The following is a 24,944-nucleotide window of genomic DNA, read 5'->3' as shown; positions in this document are numbered from 1 at the left end:
TTTAAAGAGGGACCACTGGAGAAGGTTAAACACCACCTGGCAACCCAGATTCTGTCTAAGGGCTGGTGTTAATAAAGCATTGCCTCTTACCTCTTCAGTTTTGTTTGCTGAGATCTTTTATGCAGCTTATGATTTGCATCCTGACCATTGAAATGTAATTTACATCTATTGCATTGGGACATTCTCGCGGGATGGAAACCTCAAAATAAATCTCTTTAGAGTAGCTCTTTAACAAGCAAGTAACCATATATGTTCATTTTCTTCACAAAGTATTTTAATGAGTGCACTATAAATTGTTATAAAAGAAAATATATTTACATGAACCTCTTGGTAATTCAGAAAATGTGGGGTTCAGTTTGTGATTTGGTGAACTGGCCCTTTAAATGTTTTCAGTTCTGATTTTGAGGTTGTTCACACCTTCTGGTTTTCATTCTAGATTTTATTCAGGCGTGTTTAATTGCTAATCCCTTTATCCCGCTCTGGATGAGGTGCAATTAGGCGTTTGTTATGTGTCCCTCCACTGTTAAACCTCACACACAGCCACAGAGCAATTGTGATTTGAGGCCTGAGATGGAGACTGCCGCCTGTCATCAAGGCCCCACAAGATGTCTCTGGCTACTGTTGCTGACAAAACTCTTCCTCGCAGCACACCACAGTTTTTTTTTTTCTCGTCAGAGCACAGCGTCCTTCCCCATGCAGCAGCCATTCTGCCTGTGCTGTCCTAAATATCAATGCTTTATGTTTCACTGCAGGGGTGCAGTTCAGTGTGCGCATGCAATCGGACGTAGCAGATTGTGTGTCAAGCTGTCTGCACGCGTGTATCCAATTTGTTTTAGCTTGTGAAAATACAAGCAGGGGAGCTCGAGCCGAATCCTGTACGAGTCCCACGTCACATAACAGCCGCTACCGCTTTTTAATTGGTGGCTGAGAACATTGTGAGATGCTGAGATGAGCCGCACACAAGTGGGACTACTGGGCTTAATTTGTTCCGCTCATCTGCAGGAAGTTTTGGAAATACTTCTCAAACAATCACATTTGGATCTTTAAAGGAATTTATTAGGCCACACAAGTAATGGCATGAGATTAATTCAAAAAACAAGCAAGTTCAGCCACAATTCCACAGAAAAACATTATCTTTTGTCCCAGCTTTGAAAGCCACTCGATGAAAAGGATTTAGCAGGGAAGTGAGATAATATTGGTCATCCAGGTCATATGATGACATCATGGCAGGTCTTGATCAGACGGTGGCTGCTTCAGTTTCCGTCTAGATAAGATGTCTGGCATGTCTGAAGATGTCCTGCAACACATCAGAGCATGACTCGCGTCAGGGAGGGTGTTGTGTTGTGTCTGATGAAGCAAAACTGAAACACCTCGAGCCAAACTAGAAGATTAGACTAAAAGTATTTGTCTGTCTTTGTTATGTCCTCCCTCAGTTTGTGACAATACCTATTTGATGTTATTTTTCCTCCAAGTCGTCTAAAAATGTAACCGATAGTTGAAGGTAATTAATAAAATAAACATGACTGACATGATTGTCCCACATAGTTAGTGTCTCTCTGGATCCTGACGCTGAAGTAACCAGTAAGAAAACTAACATTGGCATTGCTAAGTCTTAATAGCTACATTTTGTCAAGGTAAACTCATCTCATGGCAAAAAAAAAAACGTTACCGGCATATCACAAAAAGAGCAACATTGAATACAATTAATAAGCCATCAAATCAATCAATCTCACGCCTTGCATGTGACTGCCTCAAACCCCAAATTGACTCTGAGAGATGAAAGCAGACGCACACATCTAAACCATCTAGGTCAAATTCCTGCACGACTTTGAAGTCTCCGTCTGGCAGGGCATCATGATCTCATTACAGGGAACTAAAAGCATGACCACAACATTATCCTCGAAATATCTCTGTCACTCTAGTAAGTTCAAGTGATTGTTCCTCGTCATGGGGGCAGTTGAGTGTTAACACTCAGCTTTATGGGCCAGAAAATGTCTCACTAAAAGTCTTTGAGGTTTCAGTTCATTCATTTTGGGGCATTTACATTGGGCCAAAACAATCCCGCACTATTGGTTGACTGATGACATAAAAACAATAATCTGGTGTCAAAACATTCTAAAGTTGAAGAATATCAGGGATGAATGCAGTGATTAGATTATGTTGAGGTTAATGATCTGAGGAAGAAGAACTCCTCAGTTAGGGTGACATCATGGTCTTTGTAACACATGATGTACCTGCCCTTCATGCTCATTGTTTCCTTTCTTGCATTTTAGGAATATTGTCCACTTACCCCTCTTCTGGGTTGGTCTCAGCTGTCGGCCCGCCCTCCACGAAGGTTCCCATTCGACTCTTAGAGCGCTCCAGATTTAGCTGACTCTGGGTCCCTGTCGAGAGCACATGCATCAATTCAAGTCAATGTTATTTATACATGCCTCTTTTCAGATGTCTAGACCATACTCAATGTACACAGACCACAGGAGGTCTCTCCAGGAGAGCAGGTCAACACGCTGAAAATATGCAATGTAACAGTCCGACAGCTGTATCGTATTATAAAGGCAAGTGAGAAAAAAATGTAAGGGAGAAAACACACACACACACGCAGACACACACACACAGATACTTGGATTGTCTATTATGTGGTTACATGTATGAATCTGTCTTCGTCACATAAAAACAGATCAACAAAAATAAGTCATACGAGCATGCATAAGCAACTGTAGCTTCCAAAAGATCTCATAAAAAAGAAAAGGAGAAATTGCCAGCTCACAGTTTATTGCTAATAACGCCTGACCAACTTTTTTTCTTTTTCAACAGTGTAATTTAACAGGAACATTTGGGTTTGAAAATAATTTGGGATACATGTGTTTCCTGTTCAAACAGTAAATCTGTTTTTTACATGATATTCCGGGAATTAGTTCAAGAGTTAATGCTGGATTATAAATGGTGTTGCCTGAGTATAGAATAAAATAATATTAAGAAATATGTATTGTTTATACAAAGCCAGTGTGATGAAACAAATAAATCTCTTTGAGTAATGACCATGGGGAGATACTTTACATGCTTCTCTTAAATCTCTAAAATGAACTTAAACACAATTTAGACTTACAAATCACGCAGGTCTTCTTTTCAAGATGTATTTTCTTGTGTAATCACAGTACATTACTGTTATATGTGGTCCTGGATTTTCCGGTGAACTAACATTCGTAGAGAAAGCAGCACAGTACATCTTTTCTTTCACATCTTTCCTCGATCTCATAATGTTTTCCATCTGGGTCAATAAAAGGTGGTTATGAAAGAAAAAAACATGTAATTTTCTCTCTATCCTCCCCCCTCTCTCTTCTTCCCTCTCTCTATCTCTTTCTTGCTCTCCTTTTCGTTTTCTTTTTACTATTCAACTGCACCCCATGCGACATTAGTAAGATGATTGATGCTCTGCAATAACCACCCAGACCCAACTTCTTTCTCGTTGGTATTAATCAGCTCTGCAGAGTGCAGACATGCAGGTAGCAGATTCACTCTCAATACTGGACACAAACATGGCAGCTCGCTACTGAGGAGCAAACTGGAAAACATGTCAGTTAAAGTTATGTATGTGGTTGGCTGCCTTGCTGTTGAAATAGCAAGCAAAAGGCTCCACATCACTCACCTTCTCTTCTTAGAGTCTCCACAGGTTGATCGGGAGCGGGATTGGCAGTCGTTGGGTGCACTCTGAAGTTCCCTGGGTTATTAAGACAAGAGGCAAAACAAAGTGTGACTTTAAATATCTTTAAAAGTTTGTTTAAATTGAATGTTCAAATCAAACGACATACCAAAGGATGGAAGTATGTGGTTGAGGTTCAGCCAGGCTTTTATAAAGGGGTAGATGGATATGAGCAGGCCTGGGAAGCAGACAGCATAACCAAATTGATGAATCACACATGAACCCTGCATGTATTATCCACTGTTGGTAGGACAAATGAGAAGTAAGAACAGATTCAAATGCTACAGTGTGAGTATTTGTCACAATCGGGGCTTCAAAAGAAAGGATAGGTAATCAAAGAAAATAAAAAATTGGGACAGAAACAAAACCAGGAGTGGAGGAAAAATGTTGTGTACAGCGCAGGCCCAAAAGACAATGTCATTATGAAGGGATATCTAATTTAATTGCATGTGAGGCACACCAGAGGGTAGATAGAGCAGCTCTTTATATAAGTTGCGACGTCACAACAATGAGAGCCTTTGATGAAATAGCCTTCAAATTATTTTTAGTGTACCAGATACAACGTGTGATGTTTCATCCCTGTTCGGCTCAAAGTATACATTAATATCTGAACCGCGGGGCTTGTGTGCCTCTCAGTGGCGCTCCGCTCCCATTCAACAGTTATTGATTTCCCTTATAAGCCACAAGAGTTGACATTAAACCCTGGCAAGTCCCAAGGGCGTCTGTGACGAGCATGCATGTGCTTAAAATGTCATGAAACTGCAGAAGGAGTGAAAGGAATCTGTCAAGAACACTCCGTTCACACTCATTAGTCAGCCTATGTGTCGGAGGAGGCATCAAGGCGCATCAGCCCCAAAACACATAATTAGATGCTACTTAGTCTGCGAATGTCTCCGACAAGCTTCTGTGCTCAGTTCTGATTTGCCAAAACTCTTGTGCACATTAAATCACAAATAAATTATTGAAAGCTGATTAAATCAACAATGGGAATAGGTTCACCATTAACTATGCATGCTGATGTTGTCGTGGTCGGATCGAAAGCCCTGCTCTTTACTCTCTCCCTTTCTCGCTCTTTCATTTTGGCACTGGCACTCCTCAGGCTCTCAGTTGGTTCCAGTTACACGGTTGTATCGAGTGATCACATGGTATCTTTTTCAAGAGCGGTAGAGGGGGGAAATGTCACAGGAAAATAACTTTCACTATTTTGGGATTTAAAAAAAGGATTTCTCAGTTTGGCCGTTGGGTTTGAATGTGTCCTCCTCGAGCCAGACAACACTCTGTAGAACATACGTTTTACTTCCTTATTGTTTGGGGTCTCACAGATCCCACAGATCCCACTGTTGCATATGAAAAGATAAGGATCAATGCTGTGTACCATCTTTCTCTTAACTCTGACCTAATTAAAGCACAACATCGTAAAAAATTCCAAAGTGTCACTTTTCTTTTTGTCACAACCTAAACTAGCATATTCAATGAAGGTTATAACACATTATTACATTGTTAATATGGGGCATGCATGGACAAATATGTAATCCTTTTGTTTTCCGATAAATCATTTATCGGAAAAATGTGGAGTAGGTTTTCTTACATTGTGAGTAACCTCTTACAATCTACCTGCACGCGGATTAAGGGTAAATGATTGGTTTTGAATAATGGTATTATGGTGAGAATTACAATTAGTATTTAACCAGGTATCGCAGAGGGGGTCTCTAAGACTACAAACAGACGTATCAGACTTTTTCCACAGAGGTCTCTAAAAGGTCAACATGATGTATGTGTAAGTCTCTTATAAGTAAGAAAAGGCATAAAGTACCAGGGTGTTTAATTATGTTTCTTTAATGACTAATATTTGGTCACACGACTTCACGTATTGAGCAATAAAGACAATCAATGACTTAATAATGATTAAATATCTTTCCCAACATGGTGCCATAGTGCCTAAAAACTTCCACACACACTCACCGAGGCCTCCCGCTCCCAGGAAGATCCCTCCGACAGCATCAGCGTCACACTCCCTGGACACCCCAATGATGATGCAGCCCGCCACAATGCTGAGCAAGGCTGATCCCACCCGTAGCCCGTGGTACTGCCCAATGCTGACAGGGTTCATTCAGCAGGTGGAGGCCCTCCCACCTGCTCCTCAAACCCACACACACAAACAGTGAACAGTCTCAATACTAAATGCTCTGCTTCAAGCCCTCGCTGCCACATTCACCTTCACTGACATCTGCACGGGCCTCTTTCACTCCCTCCGACACAGAAACACTTTCTCTGGCAGAGCCTCCATCTCCGTTCCCCAAAGCTCAAGAACGTCTCATGCATCTTTAAAGACGGAGCTCTGGTTTCCATTGCCACCGAAAATTAGAAAAGCTTGGGCCACTTGCTGTTATGACAGCGAAGAAATAAAGCGCACAAGGACAGAAGTATAACAAGAGAAAGGGAGATGGAGAGAGAGAGAGAGAGAGAGAGAGAGAGAGAGAGAGAGAGAGAGAGAGAGAGAGAGAGAGAGAGAGAGAGAGAGAGAAAATGGCCACAATTAGAGAGACGGAGTTAGAGTATGTTCTACTTGTGTGCTTTGTCTGTGAGCTTGAAGGGAATATGTAATGAATGGTTCAGAGAGTCCTGTACAGTGGGGGCCCGAGGCCATCCTCAAAGGCATGCAGTTGCCATAGGAATAGCATATCCATGGCAACAGAGGGAAAAGGAGGGTAAGCAGGATTAATGCTGGTGAAAAGGATAACAAATGAACTTAGTGGTGAGAAAGAGAAACACTTTTCCCGTTTGGCAACTCTATGTGAAGTCTATATGTCTACATCTATTATCAATCAATGTGTGTGTGTGTGTGTGTGTGTGTGTGTGTGTGTGTGTGTGTGTGTGTGTGTGTGTGTGTGTGCGTGCGTGCGTGCGTGCGTGTGTGTGTGTGTGTGTGTGTGTGTGTGTGTGTGTGTGCGCGCATTTACAACTCTATGTTTATTACATACATTGCAGGTCATTGTTATTCATTTATGTAGCAGTAGAAGACACTATTGGAGGCTGCAACTCTGTACGTTCAGTCACATTCAGTTTTTGATACTGAAAAAACATGCGTTGGCCGTGTTGTTGATACTCTGCTCCGCGCTGTGTCTGACGCAGGAAGAGACGGGGAAAGTATGGAAAAGAGAGGGAGAGGAAGGGGAGGAGCTCAACTCAAAACTGCTCCACTGCGCCACTAGTGGCCAAAGCTATATTACATCGGCGGATTTCAGCACCGCCATAGAGAATGAATGGGGGCTCTGTTTCGGGCATTGAGCTAAATAATCCCGGGATGCCGTTAGTTCTCTCTCCGTTTTTTTGGACGTTACGTGTAAGTCATTTAAATGAATAAAAATGACCTGAAATATAATGAGGATTAGTGTTGAAATGTTCTTGATCACAAAGCTATAAAGTTAGTCGTGTTTCTCCAGTGTTGTTTAAGCTTCATTTGAGTCACGTGAACGCGCATAGACGTGCACGCTGAGTGACGTTACTTCAAGGTGCATGTAGTAGTAGTAGTAGTAGTAGTAGTAGTAGTAGTAGTAGTAGTAGTAGTAGTAATAGTAGTACATTATCTAGATAATGTACTACTACTACTACTACTACTACTACTACTACTACTACTACTACTACTACTACTACTACTACAACATTATGTACATAATGTACATTAACTGCTCTACATTATGTGACAGAAAGAGTTACGAATGAGGTACTCGTTAGTTATCAGATTAAGGTTATCATACAACATATACCTAACTAATAACGGATGGTGTGTTATTATTGATTATCAAACTACCAGCATATTAAAACGAGTGTAAGTAAATATACTTAATGTTTGTTTTGATGCTAAATTTTAATACTTTTTTTGACTGCAGTACTTGTTAAAGAATATTTATACCATGTAAACAAAGCAACAAAAGCATAATTACATATATTTATTTGACCTATCCATGTGTTTGTGTGTCACTATGGGCTCTATTTTCAGTATTTACTGTCCCTGTTGTGATTAATACATATAGATGTAATAGATATAGACGCTTCACTCTTCAAAGATGAAGGACAGCAGGAGGATGACTCTGCATCTTCATGTAAAGAAACACTGTCCTGCAGGGATGAAGATGCTCTACCTCCAGAAGAACAAACTCAGCTATTACCTCCAGAAGAACAAACCCAGCTATTACCTCCAGAAGAACAAACCCAGCTCCACTTCCAGAAGAACAAACCCAGCTCCACTTCCAGAAGAATAAACCCAGCTCCACTTCCAGAAGAACAAACCCAGCTTCACCTCCAGAAGAAGCTGCATCACATCTGGTTCCTCTCTGGTGATGACACAAGCATCACCTGCTCCTGCTGAAGCCAGGGTGAGTCTGCTGTCCTAATTGTTTGACAGAAAGATGTCATACACATCCATACACACACACGTCCATCTTACACACTTCCATTATATTAGTGGGGATTTAATTCTTACAAGCCAAAGTACAAGAAGATATGTATTTATTTACATTGTAATTATTGTCTGTTGCATCAGTGATTGAGTTGAAGATGAAGAGAGTGATGCAGAGTATCTCTCCTTGCGGGCAGCATGTGCAGAGCTGTGAGTAAACATGAGGTGTCTTTTAGTTCTTTGTTTCTAGATGAAGATTCTAAATAATTTACAGTTCTGCTCATTTCCTCGACCGACAACACTGGACCATGAGCTCTTCTTCCACATGAAGCAGGACTTCATCATCCTGTCTCATGTTGACATGTTCTGGTCATGTGTGTGTTCTACCTCTAGTCCTCTGACTTGATGACATGACTTGATCCCAGCTGTGATGAGGGTACATATCAGTCTTTGTTTTTCCTTATGCCCCTTTTATAGGAACATGATGTGTATGTGTCTATATATATATATATATATATATATATATATATATATAGAGAGAGAGAGAGAGAGAGAGAGAGAGAGAGAGAGAGAGAGAGAGAGAGAGAGAGAGAGAGTCAAGTAGTCACAATCACTTTAAGTGCAGCTGACACTGAGTTATAAAAGTTTGAAAATAATGAATATAAGATTTGTTTCCGCCTTGTTATGGGTGACGATCGTTCTTTATCTCTATGGAACGTCTCTCCACCGTTGGTTCAAACTTTTCTGTTTGAAGTTCTTCATGTCCTCTTGTATGTGAGTCTCTTCTCTAGCTTCACCCACTGACACTAACCTAACTAACCACTGAGGATATTGCCACCTCACACAAGGTTTTCAGTCTCAAGCTCAGAATTAGAGCTGCACCAACAGCAGAAACACAGCCACACAGGAAGAGACCACGTCCCACTGCTGAACTCATGCTCACAGCGGAGAGACGACATGGAGTTCACGGCGCTCTGCATCCGACTCTGTGAGTACTGACATGTGTTTATGAGTGGACAAGTTATTTTGTTTAACAGACCTTCCAGACACAACATGTGGATGCAATTAACACGTCTCAGCGGTGTTAAGCTCTTCTTCTTTGTGTCTCCAGCTCTGAATGTCTTATTCCTGCTCTGTGCACCTGATCAGAGAGTTGGTGAGTACCAGCTGGTTGCTCACCAACTTGTTCTCCTGTGATTTTAGTGAACTGGAATGACGTCGTTTTTATTGTGTTTGATGTGCAGATTGATTTCAGATCTATATTCCACCAGTTTACAAATCAACAACACAAACATCTATGTTTTGTCTCAGGTTCAGTGTTTCTTCATGTCGTCGCAGACAGACTGCAGTTCTTTGAATATGAGACTGTGACTTTCCGTTGTGAGGAGCTCAAAGGAGAAGAGCTGTCATGTAGGTCTCCTGCTAAGATAGACCCAACGGGGTCCTCCTGCTCCATTCAACATGCTTTCCCAGAAGACAGTGGAGAGTACTGGTGTGAGACCGGAGCAGTGAGGAGCAACAGCATCAACATCACTGTCACTGGTACGTCTGCATTAATAGAACACGTTGTCATTAAAACGCCACGACTGTAACGTGGACATCAAACGCGTGTCTTCCAGCCGGCTCGGTGATCCTGGAGAGTCCCGTCCTTCCTGCGGCGGAGGGAGACGACGTCGCTCTGCGCTGCAGGAACAAGACGACGTCCTCCGACCTCACGGCTGATTTCTATAAAGACGGCGTCTTCATCGCGAGCGGCTCCGCGGGAAACATCTCCATCTTCAATGTCTCTAAGTCTGATGAAGGACTCTACAGGTGCAGCATCTCTGACGCTGGAGACTCACAAGAGAGCCGGATAACCGTCAGAGGTAAATGTTTCACAGCAATGTTTCACAATAATATATACACTATCGTTCAAAAGTTTGGGGTCACTTAGAAATGTCCTTCTTTTTCAAAGAAAAGTACTGTTTTTTTCAATGAAAGTAACATTAAATGAATCAGAAGTACACTTTATACATTGATAATGTGGTAAATGACTATTCTAAGTGAAACGTCTGGTTTTTAATGAAATATCTACATAGGTGGAAAGAGACTCATTTCCAGCAGTGATCACTCCAGTGTTGTAATGGTACATTGTGTTTGCTAAAAGCCTTAGAAGACTAGTCGATGAGTAGAAAACCCTTGAAACTCTTGTGCAATGATGTTAGCACAGCTGAAAACAGTTCTGCTGGTGAGAGAAGCTATAAAACTGGCCTTCCTTTGAGCCAGTTGAGTATCAGGAGCATCACATTTGTGGGTTCGATTATACTCTCAAAATGGCCAGAAAAAAAGAACTTTCATGTAAAACTCGCCAGTCTATTCTTGTTCTTAGAAATTAAGGCCATGTGAGAACGTGTGAAGAAACTAAAAATGTGTCTGGGTGACCCCAAACTTTTCAACGGTAATTGTTAGCGTGTATCAATTATTGGAAGCCTGGTGTAGCCTCCTCCTTGACCAGGTCAACCAACTAACGTCGGGGTCACCAAATTGTTAGCGTGTATCAATTATTGGAAGCCTGGTGTAGCCTTCAGGAGAATTCAGCCCGACAACTTCTCTCGTTCTCGTAATTCATTTCCTCGATCACAGGTAAAGTATCAAGCGCTGCAGTTGCAAAAGCAGGGAGTCGTCCAGTCAACGCAGGTTGACCGTCTAAAACAACACCCCGAATAACCGGAAGTTCGGCTCTTACACGGTTTTCTGGCATCAACATATCATAAGCAAATTAACATTTCATTGGCTCTAACCTGTCGAGAGGAGGAGAATCCCGTGTTCTCATCTTTTCTCACAGAAAGGGACGTGCAACGTCCAGTCTGCTTCTCTAGTGTCAATATATTGATAAACAGGTGTGAGTGTTGAGGAGTGCAGGTGTGTGACTAAAGTTCCCTTGAGAACAGAACATTTCTAGACACAACTACAGCTGCATAGCTGTGTTGTACTGACCTCGCTAACCTAACCTGAACTTCACTAAACATGAATATGAAAAGCATCTACAGAAATTTTAGATTTATTTTTATCATAGTGTATATGTGATATAATTAGCATAAATCCTTCTCTCCCAGTTTTCACTGAAGCGACGAGACCTCCCCCCTCCAGCCCGTCCTCCTCCAGTCCTTCACCATGGATCGTTGTGACCTCTCTCTTCATGGTTCTGCTGTTGGTGGTCGGACTTCTTCACTTTGGCAAAGATTATTGCCAAAGAGGTGCGGAAACATTTCACTGAGAACTTTGATGATGAGAAGCGCTCACAGCTACTGTACTCTGCAGGTGACGAGTCTGACCTTGTGTTCCTGCTGCTTAGTGTCGGGAGATGATTATTTAGTGTTCAACCATATTAAAAACATACTATTACAAAAATAATATCATGTTGGGTTTATTAATAACTGAAGAACAAATTGAGCGAAACAAGTATACATTGCGTTATTCCAGTTAGGTGGCACAAGTACAACGTTTTGTATATTCGTATTACATCATATTCAATGGTACATATCATGAGCTGTGAAGATGTGAAGTTACATTTGGAAATGCTAATGTCCTCATGCAGCCGTCCTCTGAGCTCTCTAGTGAACTAAAATACCTGAGTCTATTTTTATGAAGTATCTGTTCATTATTACGGTCTTACAGTTAAACTGACTGCTTCGTTCATGTCTGTTCATGTGTGTGAGAACAACACTCAGAGCTGCTTCTGCTTTTAAACACAACCACTGTGGTCAGCGTCTCACTTCATAGTAACGCATCGCTTCATTTGAAGCAGATACACTCAGTGTGTGGTTAACGCTCTATTATTACCAGTAGATGAGATCATTGAACTAGTTAGTCCTCAACAGTGTGTTCACAAAGCCAAGATCACAAGATAAAATAATCCATTATTAATCCCTCAGTGGGTAAATTACCGCATTACTGCAGCATTGCTCATAAATAAAGATAACAATCAAGTAATATAAATGAAGTAATAAAACCAACTAAAAAATAGTAAGAAGAATGTTAAATCTAGAGATGGAATAAAAATAAGAATGTGTATAAAAGTACTTAAACGTAATGGATATTGCACGTCATGAGTGCTTCTCCTAAAAGATTGAGTCCAGCATGCAACAAAGATCTCAAGCAGCAAATATCTGTATAGAAACAGTGTTTCACTGGCCTGCAGCGAGGAGAGGTGCAGTATTAGGATGTATACTCGTAACCAAGCAAGATGCTAAACGAGAGAGGCACCCAACCTTAAACACACAGTCACATGTATGGCGTCATAGTAGACGTCAAACACTCTAATAAATAGGTTTATATGAACACACACTTTAACATGCAAACGCATTTATGGACATAACCATCTTTTTCAATTCTAATTGTGTAAACAGTCATCGGATTCCACCCGTTAATACATGAATCAATGTAATGTAACTTAACAAACTGAACTTGTCCTGCAGCATTGCTCTTCCTGTCCACATTAACACCTGGAGCAGCTGTGGATCCAGCAGGTGAGTTACCTGCATCAGGATGCTGATGCTGTCATCCTATACTTGGTATCCCACATATGTAACATTTTATAATTATACTTATTTATTTACATCTTTCGAGCACTTCAACATATCCCTACAGTGCTTGATGCTCACTGACTTGTTTATTAAAATAAGAACTGTACTTATTATGAATGCAAAGCTGTTTCCAGTATCTGGTCTGTGGATCGATGTGTCGTTGTGTTTTTAGTCTCTGTCGAGGCCGATGCGGCGGATGCAGACACGGTGGTGTATACAACCGTATCAAAAAACAAGAAGAAAGGTACTTCACCTGACAGTGATATTTTTGCTTTAATTTAACTTGTATGTACTTTTTCTATGTCATGTCCCGTACACAACACAGCAAGAAATGTACATTACATTACATGTCATTTAGCTGACGCTTTTATCCAAAGCGACTTACAATAAGTCCATTCAACTGTAAGTACGAGCTAAGAACAACAGGAATCAAGAGAGTACAATTTCGTAAATAAAGTCAAACTACAAAGTGCTATCAGTAAGAGCAATCTAAGTGCTGCCTAAGTGCTGCTGCCATTGTCTTTATTCAAGGTGTAGTCGAAAGAAATGTACTCCGTAGAACAGCATTTCTTTTTAAATGTATCATTTATGTAGAATTGTAATAAGTTTTTTATAAGTTGCCCTGGTCAATACAGGTTGTCCATGTGTAAATTGCAATGCATAAAAGGGATACAATAATTAACAATTATTAAGGGATATTAATGAAGCCGTATGAAACATGTATTATTAATAGTAGGATGTCACTCTTGTTTTTTTGTCACTGAGCGGTGTTTCAGGTATGCATGGGATGTGTAAAACAAGATGGATGCTGCATGTGATAGGACCGTGTTACTGTTCCTTTAAGGAGGGACTACTTTCTTGTTAGTTTAGCGGATCTTGTTTTTTGTGGCTGGAGAAGTGGAAGACTCCGCGCCTTGTAACTAACTACATGCCGTGAAATGTCCAGCTGTGACGCATGCAGTGATACTGACCAATGAGAGGCCAGAGGCTCAGGGACTGAGGAGCATTAAACAATGCCAAACCTTTGTTCGGTGTGCTTTCGTGGATGCAACAGACAGGAAGTATTTGCAGGTTGGACTGTAAATGGGCTGCGTTGCTGAAGCGAGGCAACAGTACGCTGATGAGTCTCAACTGTTTTATTAAATCTGTTTTATTAAAACTCATTAAATTCTGGACTTCTCTTCGCATGACCGCTCAAGGTTTTTCTTATCTAACATGTGATAACCATCAACACAGTCTGACGACAGTCATTGAACTCGTCTCTGAATGCTATCGACTGATTTCGACTGACACAAATTGTCCCAAGTTAAGAGTTTTGGCAACAAACATTTTGGGACACACAGCTAAAGGTTCTGTGTTTGTTGGACCTGTCCTCCCTTCACACGTGTTACGTGTGTTCTATGGTAAAGCCTCACATTATACTTTTAAATGGTATTGTTTACATGTTAAGCAAACACATGACCATGGTTTTACTTAACTAAAGATGTAAGAGTTGTATTGATCTGATAAAGATGCACAACCCCAAACGTTAAACTATCCCTGCTTCAAAGAAAAAGAATTCAACTGAACAAATGAACCCTCAGTTGGTGCTGAACACGCGGACGTGTTTACCTGTCAGCTGACTAGCACGGTCTCTCCTCCCGGTGAGAATGCATTGCTGTCTGGACCGCTGTACCACTGCTTGGGACCGACTGACACTAGACAGCTGGGTAAGACTCGTGTTCAAAAAAAAAAAGCTATTTGAATGGTAACTCATTTTGATAAAAAACAACATCAGAGACCAATTTTGTGATAAAATTTGTGTTCTAGTAATACAGTATTTGTCCAACACTCTGACATCATTCCTTCTTTTTTCAAAGCAGAGGCTACAGCAGAAAGTACCATGCCGTCTTTAAAAGGGAATGACTTGTATTCTACGGTATCGTTGGTAAGACTGCATCAACTTCTTATTGGATGGATCGTAGAGATTGAACATATTTAAGAAGACGTATGATCTGTTGGTATAAGGGTTGTGAAATAATGTTAATTTTCTCTATAAAACCATGTATGTATATGGTTTTAAATGCATTTATAAAACTTTACTCACAAGGCATACATTTTTGTATGTGCACTTCTGAACCTTAAGCAACAAGCGGGATGTGTCAGAGCTAACGGCGTTTATGAAACACAAGTTTGACTCAGTTGACAATGTGAACACTATTCATAAGTCCACAATTAACTTGATGCAGCAGTGTTTAGCTTTCCTTTGTTCAAAGCTTTGATTATAATGCTTTTAAGGATGAGGAGAGTGGTTCATATAACAATGAGTTGACTCCATAGTGGGAATTGTTGTATGAAGTCAATACGTCTTGTAACCTAAACGCATCATCATTATTAGGGTGTTTTAGTTGATGATTAGTTTGGAATAAGCTATGTGTTCACATTTGTTAAATCAATAACTCACAACACACACACATTGTTGTTTAAAGTCAAGCCTTGAGGTGTTGTGCAGAACAGCTATGTCCAGGCTGTAACTGCACTGACATGTTCCTTTATATACATATATACTTCATATTGTATGTTCTTATTGTGTTTGTCTTCCAGCCTAAAGGACAAGCTGTTCACCATCACGTCTTCACAGAGAATACCTGAGCAAAGCCAAATGAGTGGAATGAGGAAGTCCAACCATGTTACAAAACATAGTCAAGGTTTACAAAAATAATAAGAACATGTTGTGTTTATTAATAAAGTAAAGAAAAAGTTGAACAAAACGGATGTACATTGTGTAATTCCAGTTAGGTAGCACAAGTACAACGTTGTGTATATTCATATTAAATCATCTTTAATTGTACATATCATGAGCTGTGAAGATGTGAAGTTACATTTTGAAATGCTAATGTCCTCATGCAGCCGTCCTCTGACGGATGATTTGAGCTGCAGAGCTCAGACGAGAAGCTGACGTTTCATCCAATTTCACATAATTCACACATTGGTATACATTTTTTTTATATCAATACAGTATTTACTGTGTTCATAAATAAAACATACCATCTTTAATGAATTTAAATAGTATTTAATTTCATTAAAATTTGAATAGAGACATCTACTATTAAAATGTATGATAGAGAAACCATCCACATTTAGATTGTTAAACTGATACTCAGTATAATATTCAGAATGTGTTCAGCATATGCTCCACGGAGTCATACATAGACTTGAAAACAGCAACGTCATTGTCTCCGTACATCGATGGAGCATGTACGCTCTCTACAATCATTTTATGAAACATTTGGTGAAACTGAGCACATATTATGTTTTACATGAGCTCATTTAAGAAGCTTCTCTCACAAATGTTAATATAAATGCTTCATCTTGTCTTTATTTTGTGGAAATAAAGACACTCAATTTAGATAAAAATGTATTTATTTGTATTTCTTTCTTAAGAAGTAATCCAATGTTGACATGAAAAGTAAAAATAAACAGTTTGGTTCATGCATCAGAAGGAATGCTATCATTTCTCACAGTATGAATGTTTGTCTATTGGTTTCAGGTCAAATTGATATAATTATGTTACTGAGTGAGTTGCGACCTCCAACACCTCCGTTCTGTTAAACGGCATCTCAGAAGAAGAACAATGTGGTTTAACTGCTGCTGTGAGTTAGCTGAAGTCCTCTGATGATAAATACAATGATGAAGATGACCATCTTACCATTCTCATTAAATAAGAATACAGTTACTCTCTCTGCAAATGTGCAGCGCCTGCGATATTGTACGGGTACGGCTCTCACAAAAAAATTTCATCACAGACAACAGTTTGAAAACATTTGGATTTAAAGAAAAATTACAAAACTGTGATTCTGCAATTGGAAAAAAATTGTTTGGTCGACATATTACAAAATGCATGAATTTAGCAGCTGTATGTGGTCGACCTGCACACATCTTCTTTCCTCAGCCTCTGCTCTCAGTAACCTGCAGGACACACCACGTATCTGTCAGTATGTTCACAACACTCATGTTTGTGCTGATGTTTTTTCAACTGAAATAGGGAACAGGGCCCTGTTCCTCGTACGTGGTTTACTGATATGGCTGGATAATTTCCAGGATAAGATGACGTAGATCGGGCTTTTCGGTTCCACGAAGCCAGTTTAGATTAATCACTATAGCCACACATCGAAATACCCTAACCTGAGCCGGTTTAGTGAAAGTTTACTGGATAAGTTGGCCACTCCCACCAGACAAAAAGCAGCTCACTTTCTCATTGATGAAGGAGTGATATTAGTTATATTAGGTTTTACAGGGAGAGAGTTCTTCCAGAGGCCTGTCTCACAAAGCTGGGTTAACATACTCGGGGTTTCCCTCAGTTATCCACCTGTACTTAACCAGATGTCCGTGGTCTCGCTTTTTGGTCTCACGAAGCCGGTTATCAACTCATTAAGTCAACCCAGGAGTGTCTCATCTAGATCTGTGCCCGTGCACATAAAAGGAGCAGAGTTAACTCCGTTTGACCAATCGTTCACCATGGAGAAGCGGCCGAGAGCAACGTATTTTACAACGGAGGAGCAAATTACGATCTTAAGAATGTATGAAAAATATAGAGAAAGAATACAAGCAAAAAGCATAAAGCAACACTGCTGCAGCAGCCAGAAGCCAAAGGAATCGTTTCAACAAAAAAAACAGTGATTCTGTTAATTCGTAAATTACTGGGATTGTAATATTAAATCACTGTCTCAAATGTATATTCTTATTTTTAATTACCTTTTCGTTTTAACAATTTAACCTCATTTCAGTTGCAACCACAGTGGAGCTAAAGGAACATGGGAGCAAGTTAAAACAAAATACAAGAACATAGTTCAAAGCGGTCAGTAAGTTTATTATAATATCTTCCAAGCTACATGTATGATGGATGATTTTGCCGGTCACGAACCACGCGCTCCCTGCAGAGCACTGCTCTTACTATCCGTGCGCATTCCTCAACGGGATTCTGTAGAAATGGGCAGGCCATTTTTCCAAGACAATGATTGGCCAGTCGGCATCTTATATCCCCGCTGAGATCTTATCCAGGAACTTAACCTGCTCCGGAGCAGGTTAGGCGTTTAGCGTAAGTTACCGGGGAAACGTACCCCCGTGAACCAGCTTCGTGAGACGGAAAACCCAGAGTTAATCCAGAAGTTACCTCGCTAAGCGGAAATCCAGGTTCGTGAGACAGGCTTCAGATCACCAAAATCCATTCTCACATCATGATGACTTCATAAACCACGTTTATGAAACCACATATGTGGAATGGGGCAGTGATCTGAATGAACGAGACCGTTTGAGGGAGGATCCACCTTCGTGGAAACGACATATCCTGTAGTCAATCATCTCGTTAGGTTAAGCTGGATAATGGGACATTTGATCGGCTTTGTTGAACCACGTTTGTGGAATAGGGCCTTGGTTATTTATCTTCCAATAAAAAAAAATCTTTTAGTCAGAACATCAGATTTAGATGACATAACTGTCTATTAGATTTGATGGACATTGAAATGTGGCTCTGGCTCATGTGAGGTCGCAGAACAAGACACAACAAAGACACAACAAGACACAACAAAGACCCAACTAGATACAACAAATAACCTGACCCCTCCCTACCTTGCTGACCTCCTCCCCCTCCACGGCGCAACCTGTTGCCTCAGGTCCGCCGGCACAAACACTCTGAAGATCATCAGGACCAAGCGCTGGACCAGGGGCGACAGGGCCTTCCAGCTGCTGCACCCCCTCCTCTGGAACGCCTTCCTCATCCACATCCGTCAGACGCCCACCCTACCATCATTCAAGCAGGCCCTCAAAACATACCTCTTCCAACTCGCTTTCACCTGTTGAACCCCTGCACCTATCCTCGCTATGCCCCACGCAGCCTGTTCAGTTTGCTTTGCTTTCCTTTCTTTGTGTTCTGTTTGTTTTGTTTGCTTTGTCTCCCCATTTTTGTTTTGTTCCATTTGTCATTGTCTCTTGTCCATAATCTAAAGCGTCTTTGCGTATCTAGAAAAGTAGTATATAAGTTGAAATTATTATTATTATTATTATTATTACAACAAGACACAACAAGACACAGCAAAGACACAAGACACAACAAGACACAACAGGACACAACAATAATGCATCTTAAACATCTTAAAGTGACCAAGCGGCACTGAATTGTACAATCCCCAGCTTTAATTATTATCGTCAACTTAATATCTGTTCATATCTTTATTAAACTTTAATTAGAGTCCAATTTGATTATGATTTCTGTTCTAAAATAAAACAATTTTACAAATTGTTTCCCTATTACTTGGACCGATGCATAGTGTCAACTGCTGTTGTTTACTGCAAGGCAAGTGTATTTGTGCAGACTACTTAATGCAGACTTTAAAAAACAGGATTTAAAAAAAAGTTGCAGTGCAGTTGAAGAAATAAAATGCAGTAGTGAGATGCGGCAGTTGATCTGGTTCAATTAAAGGCATCAGCAAACAGCAAGGTAATACAGATAAACTACGTATCTGTGAGAAAATAAGTGTTCTAAGTTACTGTACTGCTTCTGATCACTGGTCCTATTGTATAACAGACTGGTCCCATTGTAACTCAGAAGGGTTCAGATGTGTTGCAATGGAAAGTCTTCTGAGGTCTGATTGACCTTCCGTTCACTTCCCCCCCACAACACTTCAGGTTAAAGCTTGAAGCGCTTGAAGCGCTTGATAAAAATAAAACTGTCGCATGTACTGTGGTGAACTGTTTCCACTGTGGCCTCTTGACTCATAACCGTCACAGGAGAGCGTCTCCACGCAGAGCCGAGGGCCCGTCTACCTTTCTGTCCGTGGGTTTCTCGTGTGGTCAATGTCTGGGTAGCTAAAAAAGAAGCTCTAAGTATCACAAGTCTAATAAAGCTTCAAAATGAACCAACCCTAAAACATAGTTCATGAATGTCAGGTTAGATTTTCTTGATGGAAATATCAAACTAAAGGAAGGTCAACGTGAATACTAACATATTACATGTTGACACGTTAAAGTCTTTGTTTCTCAGAGTTACTCACCGTTCTCCGTCCTGGGTCTGGTGACGACAGCATATGTTGTCTCGATGGGAACTGCTGCTCTGGGCTCTTCATACACTGCAACGTAACACACACACACAACAATATACTGCGACGTAACACACACACAACACCTCATGAGCATCAGGCAGGTATGCTGACACCATTAAGCTGATGCACATGCATTTTATAGGTCTTTTAGTCCCATAAGTATTAAAGCGGATGCACATTATTCGACTTGTTTTAACTCCTGTGTTTTGTTTGCGGACCTAAAATCATCGGACTCTTTATCATCATCAATGATTTTAACCCTTCGGGTAATGTTCGTGCATGAAACACAGCATTCACTGGAATACGGCGTTGTTCATCACACCAGAATTAAATAATAAAAAAATAATTAAAAGAATAATGTAGTCCCTGCTTATTGAGAGCTTGATGTATGAGTGGAGTTATGACATACATTCTGCCTGGCTGGAGCTGGACTGACACATCTCTCTTTTCTTTTTCTTAAAATAAAGGCACGAATCCATTTTTTTTACAGGTGAAAAAGGGAAGTCCCTTCCCTCTGGCAGGAGGCTGAGTTCCATCAGGACCAACACCTCCCGCCACACAAACAGTTTTTACCCAGCAGCAGTCGGGCTCATCAACAGAGCCCGGGTCCCCCACTGACTGACTCTGTCTCCCCCAGGACCTTCGCTTCTCTCCCTTCTCTCCCCTGCACATCCCTCTACACATTCATAGTCACTCGCCACTTTACCCATCACCAGTCACTTTCAACAACCATAACCTCAGTCCGTGCACTTTACTTCACCTTTACTCTCATTATTGTTATTATTATTGATCGCTACCTTTATTTCTCATTTTTTAATTGCATTGCTAATTATTTACTGCACCTTACTTCTCTACTTACTTTTTTACTTATTTCTTGTTTATCCAAACTTTATTTTATACTTTCTCTTGTATAGTTAAATGTTCTCTGTTGTTGCTGTTGTTGCTGTTGTTGTTGTTGTTGTTGTTGTTGTTGTTGTGTTATGATGCACCTTCCGCCAGGACAAATTCCTCGTTTGTACTTACTCACGTGGCAATAAAAAGTTTCTGATTCTGATTCTGATTCTGGAAGAACTTGGCAACAGTTAAGGCTGATTATACTTCTGCAACCAACTCCGGCTGGCCACGCAGTCGGATTAACGGACTCGTTTTGATTAGTTCACCTGCGTTTTTCATATTCCAGAACAGTAGGTGGCGCAACGACCGTTTAATCGACCTGCACACCGACGTTCACCGATATCTTCCTCCAGGAATTCACCTCCATCTGCGTGTCCTTATACTCCGCCAGACGGGTTTTATAAATGCTCATATTTGTGAACCTCTTCAGCCAAACGTTCTTCAACAGGATCCATTGTTCGTGTTTCTGCTATGGCTTTTAAAAACAGCGGTATTATGCTATGAAACCGGAAATGAGAGACAGAAAGGATGTGGTTAGCGGACCAATCACAGCCTTCCGGGCTGCGTACGGCTCGCGTTGCTTTGACGGATAGTCAGAAATTTGGGGTGACGCACGCAAGCACGCAAAATGGCCGATTTCACCACGCAAGGTCGGCCATGCGTGCCTTGCGTGCTTGCGTCTCTGCGTAAAACCCGAGTATAAATCGGCCTTTAGGCAGCTTTACATGTCCCTTACGGGTTGTGGATATGACGTCTTCTTAGGCTTGTTGATCCAACAGACAGTTGAATTTCTGTCTCTTTGAAACATGTTCTGACTGCAAAGGTTGTAATATGCATAGAAAGCTAAGGTAATTAGCCCCGCCCACCTTCCTAGCTGGGGTTTGCAGAGTAACAAAGTACACAAGGAATGTGTCGAGTTAAGTTTAAATAAATGGAGGTGGGTGTTTCTCACCTGTTCCAGGAGAATAGTGAGACAAAAAGAAGGAAGGAGAGGTTGGGGACTCTGTTTGGATGCAATAAAAAACACCAAAACCAAATTAGTGAGAACTTTGGGATTGGCCATCAGGAATGATGCAGAACCACATTGTGTTTTGTCACTTTTAGCAAACGTTGCATGAGTAATAACAGCGGGGTCCATCTGTCTGTACCTCTGGTGATTGGTGGTCGTTTCCTGCGTTGCAGTAATACGCCCGACAGCAGTAGAGCCAGCAGGAACACACTAACGCCAATGCAGAGCGGCAGCAGGAGCCGAGTGCTGGGAGGAGGCACTGCATGGGGAGATAATGGTTATAGTACCTGTACTAGTCCCGCAGTGGGGGGATTTACAGATGACACATGATATGATGCTGTGGAATACATGCTTTTTAATGTCACTATCAGACTTCAAATACAATGTTTTGCTCAATCCATTCTGTAATTCACAATTTCTCTGAAAGTTAAAAAAAAAAAACGATAATAACAAATTAGATTTTAGACATTGTTAGATTAGACAGATTGTTCTGCCATTTTTGATGTAACACATCAGTATGTATCACATATGCAAGTGTCTTTAAAAGATGAATTTAAGAAATTATGTAAAATAGATAAAAGGACCTCAGGGTCCAGAGGGTAAAGGACTTCCTCAGACCTTGACATCAGTTCTCAGACAACTTGTACGACTTCACATTGAGTTGTACAAGCTGTGTGTAAAAACTTCCCCCTATATTTAAAACAAGGGGTTTGGGACAAAGCATCCAGAGATGTGTTGTGAATCACCGTTACGCCTCACCTCTGACCGTCAGCCAGCTCTCCGGTGATTCTCCAACTCCAGAGATGCTGCACTTGTAGAGTCCTTCATTAAACTTGGAGACACTGAGGAAGCTTAAGTTTAACGAGGAGCTTCTCTCCATCAAGCGGCCGTCTTTAAAGAAGTCCGCTGTGAGGTCAGAGGACGGCTGCTCATCTCTGCAGCGCAGAGTCACAGCTTCTCCCTCCACCACAGGATGGACAGGACTCTCCAGGACCACTGGACCTTCTGAACCACACATTTTAATAGAATATGGGTTAACTACACAGCTTGAAACCTCATGGAATGAAGAAGACCAGCGTGGCTGAGGATTCCTGGCTGTGTATTTGTTTGTATTTATTTAACACACAAATACATCAACACACACATTGTGTTCTTAGTGTTTTAGTGTTGACATACCAGTGACAGTGATGTTGACAGTGTTACTTTTCTTTGCTCCGATTTCACACCAGTATTCTCCACTGTCAAATGCTGGATAGATATCTTTAATGTCACAGGGTCCTGTCGATGACGACCAGTCTACAGCACAGGTTTTAGCTTCTCCTCTGATCCTCCTCATCACTCTCCATCCAGTCAGCCCCTCCAGCCCCTCACAGCTGACACTGAGGGAATCAGTTCTAAAGAGCTGCTGTCTGTCTGGGACAACCTGCGGGAACGCTGCATCCACAGTAGGACATGTCTGCTATTGCAACAAAGATATTTGACATTCAAAACAATATTGATGTCATAGATTACACCAAAACAGAAAGAGTTTCTTGTTTTTCAAACAGAGTTAAATTTGTTTTACTCTTCAAATGTTTCTGAAGTCCTCCTTTAAGGCTTTCCTGCCAGTATCTTATTTTCTGCATACTAGTAGTTATTATCATTTGGGATACAGAATATGAAAAGACATTGTTTTCTAAGAAATGAAAGCAAACACATATAAATGTTAAAGTTAGTTACCAGCACTTTGAGAATAAGTGAAGTCATCTTGTGTGACGAGAAGCAACATCACCGCCCTCACTACAGAGTCAAGACAACTGTTACTGGCTGACATATTACTTCTGATATGTATACACTGTACACACACACACACACACACACACACACACACACACACACACACACACACACACAGACACACACACAGACACACATACATATAGAGAGCTTTACTCACTCAGCGGGCTGCAGAGCGCTGTAGCCTCCATGCTGTTTGCTGCTGACTGTCTGAGCATCACACTGCATTCAACACATCAAGAAGTCACAACCTCCTCTTTCTCTTCGTCCTCCTCTTCCTCCTGAGTTTAAAAACAGAGGAAATACATTACAATCTCAACAGGTGACGCCAGAGGACTTGAGCTTTAAAGAACAGAACTCTGGTGAACAGAAAACAAAGTATTACATGTAATGTGATATGAACTACAGTTTTATATGAAGACACTTCATCTCCTACAAACATTATCAGGACATTTGTATTGGACGCTAAAGTGAAAAAACATCATACAAATAAATAACACTAATAATAAGCCAAATAGTTTTACTATATACAGTATTTTACAACAGCTATGCAGCAGGTCCAGAGTTCAGTTCGGTCATAAATAAACAGACGGAGAGAAAAGGAAAGTGAAAGGACACACACGTTGACAGTTAACGTTTTGGTGAAGTTACTTTGATTAACTGTATTTTAGCTGAAGGGTCAGAGTGCAGGTCACGAGGTCCAGAGGGCTCTGATGCTCTGCTCAACCACACCACACACTCTGAGGCTTCATGGCAACTAGATGCAGATGTAGAACATCGTGCATAAAGTCTGAAGCTCCAAAAGACACCAGCATTCATTTGAGTTCAATGAAAAGGAGCACTAAAGTCATAAAACATGGTATCTATTGATAGAGGGGGCGGGACAACAGTACACTTGGTTTCATTTCAGGCTGTTTCATTTTGGGCTACGACCTCACAGTTTATTTTTACTTTGTTTTGACTCTTTAGCAACACGCAGCAGGTATGTAGGATTTATTTATGAAATACTTGTGTTTTAATGCATTATTCTAGAGAGCAACACCTCATCGCTTCCTCTGCATTCTTTTTAAATACACGTCTGTGGGGTTTGAAGGTCATGAAATAAAACAAGGTTGACGTCTGTCGTTGTAAATCTCATGGAACAGCATGTAGAAGAGCAAAATACATTTACAAAAAACAAATGACATACAGACAATGCAAGTTTAAAAACACTGAGCCAAAGTGTAGATGAGTAAAGGAAAAATAATGTATTCAAAAAATTGGACCGTGACTGTAAAATCCTTCTTTTAGTGAGTTGGGTAAACTGGGAAACCATTCACTAAACCTCTTGAAGGTCCATTAGGTTACAGCTTTCCTCGTGTTCCTGCCTTGGGCCACATTCAAGTAACAAATAAAATCTTAATTCACTTTGATTTCCAAGTTTTATCACGGATAAATTATGACAGTCCTGTGACATCCTATGATATTTAATTTGTTTTCTTTGTCAGAACATTTGAACAAATACAATTTCAACCAATAGAACTAC

The 24,944-nt window shown here is 40.8% G+C and overlaps 3 protein-coding genes across 3 annotated transcripts; 1 reads left to right on the top strand and 2 right to left on the bottom strand.

Annotated features, from left to right (window-relative positions):
• Positions 1-1,068: 1,068 nt before the first annotated feature.
• LOC137782395 (kinocilin-like) lies at positions 1,069-6,271 on the bottom strand. Its single transcript, XM_068571676.1, has 5 exons — positions 5,663-6,271; positions 3,810-3,878; positions 3,647-3,718; positions 2,291-2,384; positions 1,069-1,297 (listed from the first exon to the last, which is right to left on the bottom strand). The coding sequence occupies exons 1-5, from the start codon at positions 5,808-5,810 to the stop codon at positions 1,222-1,224; spliced, it is 459 nt and encodes a 152-aa protein (XP_068427777.1). The 5' UTR covers positions 5,811-6,271; the 3' UTR covers positions 1,069-1,221.
• LOC137802716 (low affinity immunoglobulin gamma Fc region receptor II-a-like) lies at positions 6,227-18,502 on the top strand. The gene is made up of 12 exons (XM_068600793.1): positions 6,227-6,455; positions 7,768-8,076; positions 8,244-8,324; positions 8,948-9,087; positions 9,211-9,255; positions 9,411-9,641; positions 9,719-9,964; positions 11,195-11,335; positions 12,557-12,607; positions 12,837-12,908; positions 13,611-13,695; positions 18,316-18,502. Exons 3-12 carry the CDS (start codon positions 8,320-8,322, stop codon positions 18,500-18,502), a joined length of 1,203 nt encoding a protein of 400 aa, XP_068456894.1. The 5' UTR covers positions 6,227-6,455; positions 7,768-8,076; positions 8,244-8,319.
• Positions 18,503-19,684: 1,182 nt separating this feature from the next.
• On the bottom strand, positions 19,685-23,389 carry LOC137802709 (low affinity immunoglobulin gamma Fc region receptor III-A-like). Its single transcript, XM_068600780.1, has 5 exons — positions 23,363-23,389; positions 22,820-23,102; positions 22,403-22,648; positions 21,783-21,902; positions 19,685-19,767 (listed from the first exon to the last, which is right to left on the bottom strand). The coding sequence occupies exons 1-5, from the start codon at positions 23,387-23,389 to the stop codon at positions 19,685-19,687; spliced, it is 759 nt and encodes a 252-aa protein (XP_068456881.1).
• Positions 23,390-24,944: the final 1,555 nt, after the last annotated feature.

Source organism: Clinocottus analis, unplaced genomic scaffold (assembly GCF_023055335.1).
Source record: "Clinocottus analis isolate CAN_PGR_092001 unplaced genomic scaffold, fCliAna1.0.p SCAF_11, whole genome shotgun sequence".
Taxonomy (NCBI): Eukaryota; Metazoa; Chordata; class Actinopteri; order Perciformes; family Cottidae; genus Clinocottus; species Clinocottus analis.
This window is presented reverse-complemented; position numbering and strand designations above follow the sequence as displayed.